At 40.5% G+C, this 8,320-nt stretch overlaps 1 protein-coding gene across 1 annotated transcript in view; it reads left to right on the forward strand.

Annotated features, from left to right (window-relative positions):
• Positions 1 to 8,320, forward strand: part of ptprua (protein tyrosine phosphatase receptor type Ua) — a 211,090-nt gene that overhangs the window by 137,361 nt on the left and 65,409 nt on the right. The window contains 2 exon segments of the mRNA XM_020606414.1: positions 367 to 538; positions 1,807 to 2,100. Of these exon segments, the coding sequence (XP_020462070.1) occupies positions 367 to 538; positions 1,807 to 2,100 (466 nt within the window).

Consider the following 8,320-nt stretch of genomic DNA (forward strand, 5'->3'; position numbering starts at 1 on the left):
TAGTCAATTACTGAGTGAATATCTCCGTCATACAACCTCAAGCAGTGTTTGGAGCTTTAATATGTTTCAAATATGCCACCTTAGTGTGAGAGGTAAGCTTTATTCCTATGTCCAGGGGTTAGCATATCGTGGCCTTCAAACACCAGCTTTCACAAGCAAAAACACTATTGTTACCAGTGACATTTATCACATATTTATTATCTTGCCTTCCCCTGCAGATAATTCCAATCCTTCTTTGTCTTCTTGTCTGCTTCTCAGCCTGCTGCCCATTTTTAATCATTTGAATAGACTTAAGGTAAACACGTGTGGTTGGACTGGTATGCTCACAGATGATCTCTCTCCCGGTGGTCTTTGTGTTGCTGTCAGCGGAGAAACGGCATGGTGCTGGATATGTTCCTACTGTCACGGCTGAGCCACAAGCGGCTGATGGCGACTTTCCAGGTGGAGGCGCAGCGTGGGGAGCAGGACCTGTACCGCTGCATCACCCTGTCCCCCAGAGGGGCTGCCGTCTCCAACTTTGGAGAACTCATCGTCAGAGGTGAGCTTAATTTAGGACCATGCAAACACTTTAGCACAGGCAAAAAAAAAAAAAAAAAGGTCAACATTTTGGAAAATATAGTTGCTGGAGAGTGAGATGAGAAAACGAGCTGCAGTCAGGATTTGTTTAGCTACCACATGTTTTCAGTGGGCAGTAGCAATAACTCAAGTAGCTTGTCATGTGGTATTTTACATATACCTACAGTATAGTAAGGGCCCAACCCAGCACAATTCTTTTGGTTCTGATCCTAATTTGAGTCCTTTAACGTTGAGTATCTGCCAATACAGAATCCAATCATGTTGATAAACTGTGTGTCTCAAACATTGAAATAGCAGCTGTAACCTACTTAATATGACAGACTGTATTTCTCACAAACTACATCAAAAACATAGGTCCACTGGAGCTGCTGCACAGAAGTACTCACTCAGCAGATGGATAAACTGTTAAGAAATAGTTGTGGCTTGAAAGTTTTTTTATTGTTTGTTTTTCTGTTTCTCTTTATATTGTATAACTTGATGAAAACAAAGACTTTGTTAATTAGTAGGCTTGATTCTTTACTCATAGTTTGGCTGATCACTAACTCATTTTCAGACATGACACCAAAACCTTATTCTATAAAAGAAAGCAAATAAGTCTGTTTTCAAAAATGCAGAGTTATTGCTTTAATTAAACAAACAAGCATTCATAATGTTTCTTGTTTCATGTCTCAGTAAATCACTTCATAAAACACTGTAACTAGGTGTAGTCACTGTGTAATGCATCAATCAACAGCCATGCATCATGTGATGAATTAATCTGATGTTCACCAGGTAGATAAGGTCATAATATCCATCATGACTGTTTTTATGTGCAGAGAGGACAGAATTAGTTAAGCAATTATTCATGCAAATAAGTTTTTATTCAGCATCATTAGATAGAACATTGAGAATCTGCAGCATTCAACACTCGCCCTCTCTCCCTCCCTCTCTATTGTTGTCTCACAGTCCTGATGTGATTAAAAGAATTTTATGACTCAGTGCTCTAGCAGAGCAGAAATAATGTTATTGAAATGTTAAAAAAGAGATAAAAAGAAAAGAGAATCTTTGAGATCTTCACTTCTCCTTTCCTTGCGTGACTTAGTCCTTCTCACTGAAAATACCAGGACTGGACTGTTTTTCATTAGTGTTTTCAGTTGTTTCTAAGCAATATCACTCATAAACAGTAGCAAGAGCTTTATTCTCATACGATTACACATCTATGTGTATGATGACATGATGTTCTGCTTGCAGTGCCCCCTACACCGATTGCACCCCCCCAGCTCTTGCGGGCAGGCCCCACCTATTTGATCATCCAGCTCAACACTAACTCCATTGTTGGGGATGGGCCGGTCATTCGGCGGGAAATACAGTATCGAGCCAGCCAGTCCACATGGATGGAGACTCATGGCGTGGGCTCACTTACCTATAAAGTTTGGCATCTGGAGCCAGACACAGAGTACCGCATCAGTGTCCTGCTCACCAGGCCGGGGGAGGGGGGCACTGGAGCACCTGGACCCCCTCTCATCAGCAGGACAAAATGTGCAGGTGGGTCATCCTCTGAAACGACATCAAATCTATGTCAGTGAGGAACACTGGAAATTGAGTTACAAACATAAGCGCTGCGGCTCTGGAGTCAGAAATAATCTTACTGGTTGGGAAACATTACTCATTTTTTTTACTTAAGTAAAAGTAGCAGTACTACAGCGTAAAAATACTCAGTTACAAGTAAAAGTCCTGCCTTCAAAATGTTACTTAAGTAAAAGTATTAGCATCAAAATATACTTAAAGTAACAAAAGTAAAAGTACTCATTATGCAGAATGGCACATTTCACATTAATGTATTAATATTATGTTATTGGATTATAATTATTGATGCTTTATTGTGTTCATCACATTTAATATAACAGTTAGTAAAGGTGGAGCACATTTTAACTACATTATACTTATTTGAAGTACTGCTGGGTAACCTGTGACTTTGCTGCCTCTGACATCTTATGAATATACAGTATTTTGTTTTATCAATCTGATTCTGAAAAGTAACTAGTAACTAAAGTTATCAAATAAATATAGTGGAGAAAAAAAGTACAGTATTTGCCTGTAAAGTGTCATGAAGACGAAGTATGAAGTTGCAGAAAATACTCAAGTAAAGCACAGATACCTTAAAATTATACTTGAGTACAGTATTGTACTTAGTTAGTTTCCACCAATGGGCCTAAATAACACTATTGTAGCTAGTCTACATCATTTTTGTCCAATATAAGCTCCACCCCTGCACTGAGGCGTAGTTCAGTCACTGGCAGTATTTTTGCCTCCAAGCAGCTCTGTAAGAAATACAGTACTGCTAATACCTGAAGCTACTGAAATTACTTGATTTAGAGTTGGAACTAATCATAATTTTCATTACAGACTGATCCGTTGACTAGGAAGAATCAATTATTTAGTCTATAGGTGTCAGAGAAAAGCTATAATTCTACAAATATGGGATTCTGGAAAGACTGAATATTTGGTCATGTTTAACTGATAAATGGCTTAGCCCTTTGAACCCGATCAACACAATTTGCATCGAAGCTCTTCTTCTCAGACTCAGCACTGGTCATTGTTTCTTAATAGCAGTGTCGTGTGTAAATCCATGATTACAGTGCAGTCTGCTAATAATACAGCATGGCACATTAGCATGATGACGACTTGCCAGAAAATACATAAAGACTGGCCACTAAAACACAACAAAAGGTGGTAATATTTGCATCATTCGTTGTTTAACAGGAACTATAAGGACAGAACTTAAATATTCCACATAGAAGCAAGAAAAGAAAAACAACACTGACAAAATCCACGACTGTTTTATACTATGGGTGAATCAAAAAATCAATCAATATGCAAATGGTGGCATTTCTGAGTAGGCCAACATTTCCTAAAAATATAAGTAGAAATGTCATGTCTGTCTCAGGTATAGACACAACGCCAGCAGCACAGAAAGCAATGAAATGAACTAATTCTGGGCAAATGATTAAAATATTAATTGAAAGTCATTGAAGTTTGAAAAAGTCATTGACAATCATTGTTTATTAAGAGCTGATCTGCCTTTTCAGCACTAAATTATGTTTGTCTTATTGCTGACCAGCTGCATGTTTTCAAGTTACTCCCAATGATATCTGAATATATGATATCTGAATATGACTTAGAATAAAATGGTTGAGGATGTATTTTAGAAAATAGAAAGTGTAATTAGAAACATAACTTCTGGTGAGTTACTGTGACACCATTAGTGCCGACAGCAATCAGAGTGCTTAAAGAATCAGACTCCAGACCAGAATGTACTGTTTTCAGAGTCTGATCCTCGAAGATTCACGAGTTCTGAACTGCAGCAGGGAACCGCATCAAATGGTTTTGACGCATCGCTTAACAACTTGTAGTTCGCCTGCAGCCAGTGAGAACAAAAGGTGTGTTTGCTGTCATTGCAGCACAGAAGATGTCTGATGCTTTCTGTTTATCCTCAGCTTACCCCAAATAAAACATATTTTTATGAAGGTATGCTTCCATCTATAGGCATTTACATGAAAGACGAGGACTGTGAGAGTTCTGTGATAAACAGATTACGTTGGAAGACTCTTAGTTGAAGCACCACACTTTTGGGTTAATAACTGATTCGAACTCTGTTGTATCTATGGTATAGTGAGGTTCTCATGTTAAGTTGGTAGTGGATGTAGAGGGCAGGGGCTTCTCGAATAGCCGCAGTGCCGTTCATCTGGGTGAAAAAGACATGCCGCTGCACTGTCATGTCAACAGCACGACGCCCCCGTCACCTGCCACCCTCTCTGATCCGCTCTCATCAGTGTCTCCCACTCGCCCACGTCCTGTCAGCTCCCGTTGCTCAGCTCTGAAGCTTTATCCCTGGGGCAAAAGCAGCAGACAGCAGAGGCCCTGTGACACAAAACTCTGGATGAATTTGTCTTCCTAACATGTCACAGAAAGCTGTTTATTTTAGGTGAAAAGTCCTTCTTTTTGGACAGTTGTTGAGTGTATTTTAACGCTTACTGGCGCAGAGGATTTCACTCCCATAGGGCCATGTGTCGAGGATGACCGGTCACACAGAGACCCAATTCAGATGCTAAACAAATGATGAAATGCCCATTTAATTAGTTTCCCCGGTGTTGATGCATTTTTGGATGGCCAAAGCTGCAAACATTAGACTAGAGTTAAACTCTGGTACTTGTGGTACTTGGTATAGGTGCTGTAGGAAATGCCTGCTCGATAAGAAACAGGAAAAAAAAGTTTTTAAACAGTGGCAACTTCCTCTAAAATCAGCCAGTCCTGGAGTCACCCTCATCTACATTTTTTAAAATGTGAGGTGTTGTGTGACGATACAAAATAAATCATTTTGGCAGAGACACTGTTTTTCCTATGCACAATCCATTACATGTTTCATGCAAATCATCAACTCACTGCTATACATCTTTGTCTATGAGTCTGTGAATCTTTGTGTTTTGTTACTCCTATACATAAAGCACAAGTGTAGTCTGCCCTGTACCTTAAAGATTCTGAACTGCTCTCGTTTAGGATTTATTTTGTCTTTTCATCCTTATTCAACAGTCAGTAGAGGCAGATAGTAAACTGGTAGGCTAGTGGTTAAGGCACAGCAGTCTCGCTGCGGTGCCCCAGGTTGTGTCAGGAAGGGTATCCGGTGTAAAACGCATGCGAGTCGTCAGTGTGAGGATTCGCTGTGGTGACCCCTAAATGGGAAAAGCCTAAAGTGTCTTTCTTTCAGAGGCAGATAGTAAACGTGGAAATGAATTGCTGGGACGCTCTCTACTTCTTGTTTGAATGAACGGGTGTTGTTATAATTTACAAGTCAAATAACCAAGGATAGATACATGCTAGGATAGCCTTTAGTCCCCCTAAATTACAATAAGCATTCAGAAATGATTGTAAGTCTGTTCTTTTTGTGAAGCCCACCTTTCCTCCTACCGCATTTTGAACATGATTTACTTATAACAGATGTTAAATTTTAATATTCTGATACTGGTAAAATTTCATTTATGAATATGTGAGTCAAAATCCCATGTGGTTTCAGTGGTAAGTATGAGGGTGTGTGCTGATAGTCTGTCATAATTCCAGCATAGCTGCCGGTGGGAAGGACAGCAGGCCTCAGTGGCAGCTCACTGAGGCAGCTGTTAAAGATGAGGAGGATGAGATGAAATGTGCACACCCACAGGGACTCTCCCCCATTCATCTATTCCACTTCCCCTGCTCAGACCTTGTCCAGCCTCCCTATCCCTCCTTCATTGCCTCTGCCTTTGGCTAATCCCTCTGATTAGGCTAATCAAGCTGAATGTCAGTTTAGGGCAGGACTGGTGCTGGGTGTAGAGGACAGGACAGAGCCAGCTGCAGTGGAGCTGTAATGATGAGTAATGGTGTCGGGAGCAGAAAGTGAGAATTCAGTCAGCGAGCCCCTGGTGGCAAACCTAGTTTTAGCTGGATCAGACTGTTATATGTGGCTGGTATTGTTAAAAAAAATCAGATGCACTTATTCTCATGCACCTTTGCCATGGCAGGCATGACGCAGTTTTTCACAATGACATTTTTGATGTATGATTGATTGATACTATTTGCCAGCCTTACTTTGCCTGTTTCACCCTTTGAGAAGAGCAAACCTTTCAAATCAGCAAGGACTCTCATGACCTTTCCTTCTTCATCCTGTCTCAATCACCTCGTGGCTCCTCCATGACAGCACTTCTTTAATTTACGTAGCAGCTCCGCTCCGCAGTGAGTTTGGTGTAGCAGCTATTGCTTCCGAGTCCAGCCCCTCTGTTGGGTTATCTGCTGTCTTAGCATTACCCCTGAAGATCCAGGCTACACTAAAGGATAAAACATAACTGTGTGTGCTATGTGCTTGAAGCTGGACATGTTGCATGGAGATGTCACAGTGTACGCATGACAGCAGTAATGAGGGCTGTGTCTGATCATGTGTGATTCTCTGCCAGGGCTGTGCACCAGTCTCTTACTGCACCTCATTCACATTAGGAGAGAATGGAGAGTAGAGCATTGATTTTAATTGCACGTATTCAAGCAGTTTTGTTTTGTCAGTGTGTAGTCCCTCTGTAACCTTGGAATGTAGGTTTGTTAAGTCAGCTGCATCTGTTGCTGTCTCCTTTTCCCCATCAGTATTGCTCTTTGAAGCTGGCCTGGTTGAGACTTTTAGGTAAAAATACACTTGTCTTGTCAGCATAAATCAAAAAGAAATTGTGCTGCAAAACAGCATCCCTTTCCCTCTAGCTAGGAATAAGATGATTTTTTTCCATCTAGTCATTTTATTTAGCTTGTCACTGTTCATGTGGCAGTGTCAGCAAAGTAGCCGGTCACCTGTCTCCCCAGTCACGTCCTTCTGGGAGAGGACAGTCTCAGGCTGGGCTAGATACATAGTCCCTCCAGCATGCTTTGGTCTGCCCTTGGGTGTCCTGCCAATTGGACGTGCCCAGAATACCTCCATGGGGAAGTATCCTGATTAGAAGTCTGAAGCACCTCAGCAGGCTCCTTTCAGTGTGAAGGGACAGTGGTAATACTTGAAAATCCTTCCAGATATCTGGAAATCCTCACACTGCTCATCAGGATGAGGGTGCAGTACCTGCTAGTTTTGTCCACTTGTGTCTGTGAACTTATTTTTTCAGTCCAAACTTGTGACCAAAGGAGAGGGTTGGAGTGTAAACTGGTGGCTATATCACCATCAATAGACCAGTATAATATTTGCACAAATGCAAATATCATACCAGCCCACCTATCAATCTCATGCTCCATCTTAATGTGCTTAACGTGTGAACATAACTCCATCTTTTTAATCAGTAACTTCTTCACTCAACCCCAGACTATGACACTGACCTGCTGCTTAACCCTACTGTAAAAACCAGTAAGTCCAGGACATGCTGACAGGTGGTTTGCCAGGTGAAGTATGTTGATGATTACATGGTTCATTTCTGAAACCATATATTTACATAGGTGTAAAAAATAGCACTCCCAAAGTGTCAGTTATCAATATTTTTAATTATGTGTCTTGCGGCAGCATCAAGCAGTTTTCAGCAGAAAAACAAAAACACTTAAAACCCACTGCAGACTACCTGCCCAGCACCAAACAGACCAAGAGACATTAGGAATGTATTTTTCTCAGGTATAAGTGGAGCTCAAACCTGATCTGAAAGGACTATGACTGCACTTAACATTCATCAGGTCACCAGAAACATGAAATGCTAATGTTTGCTAACACTTTCCCCATAACAATTTTAAACCACGGTGACTTGTTTGTTAACAGCTTGTCCTACTGTCCCTACAGTAAGTGGCCAAATATCAATGAATGCTGCTTTAACAAAACACTGTATACAATGAAGTTTGCAATGCAGGTATCTTGGGATGACTATGTTAGACAAAGTAATCTCAACTCCTCCTTCACTTACGGTACTAGCTGTTTTTTTTTATTATTTGATTTGATTTGATTTGATTTATTCTTTCAAGCATGTAAAACAGTTGATATGACAACACACATGTAATTTCACACATATCCAACAAATGCTAATCCAATATCAATTTGCTTATACCTAGAACATGCTTGAATGGAGTAGGAAGAAGTCAGACTTATCCAGTCCTACCCCATGACATCATCTTACCATCATTGGTTTGCAAGCAGTATCTCTACATAAATAATTCTCTTCTACACCACACAAGTAATATACTAAAGAATTATTACAAAGTATTAACATTCATACACCACACCCACAAT

This window comes from Monopterus albus, unplaced genomic scaffold, assembly GCF_001952655.1.
Source record: "Monopterus albus unplaced genomic scaffold, M_albus_1.0 scaffold77.1, whole genome shotgun sequence".
In the NCBI taxonomy this organism is placed as follows: Eukaryota; Metazoa; Chordata; class Actinopteri; order Synbranchiformes; family Synbranchidae; genus Monopterus; species Monopterus albus.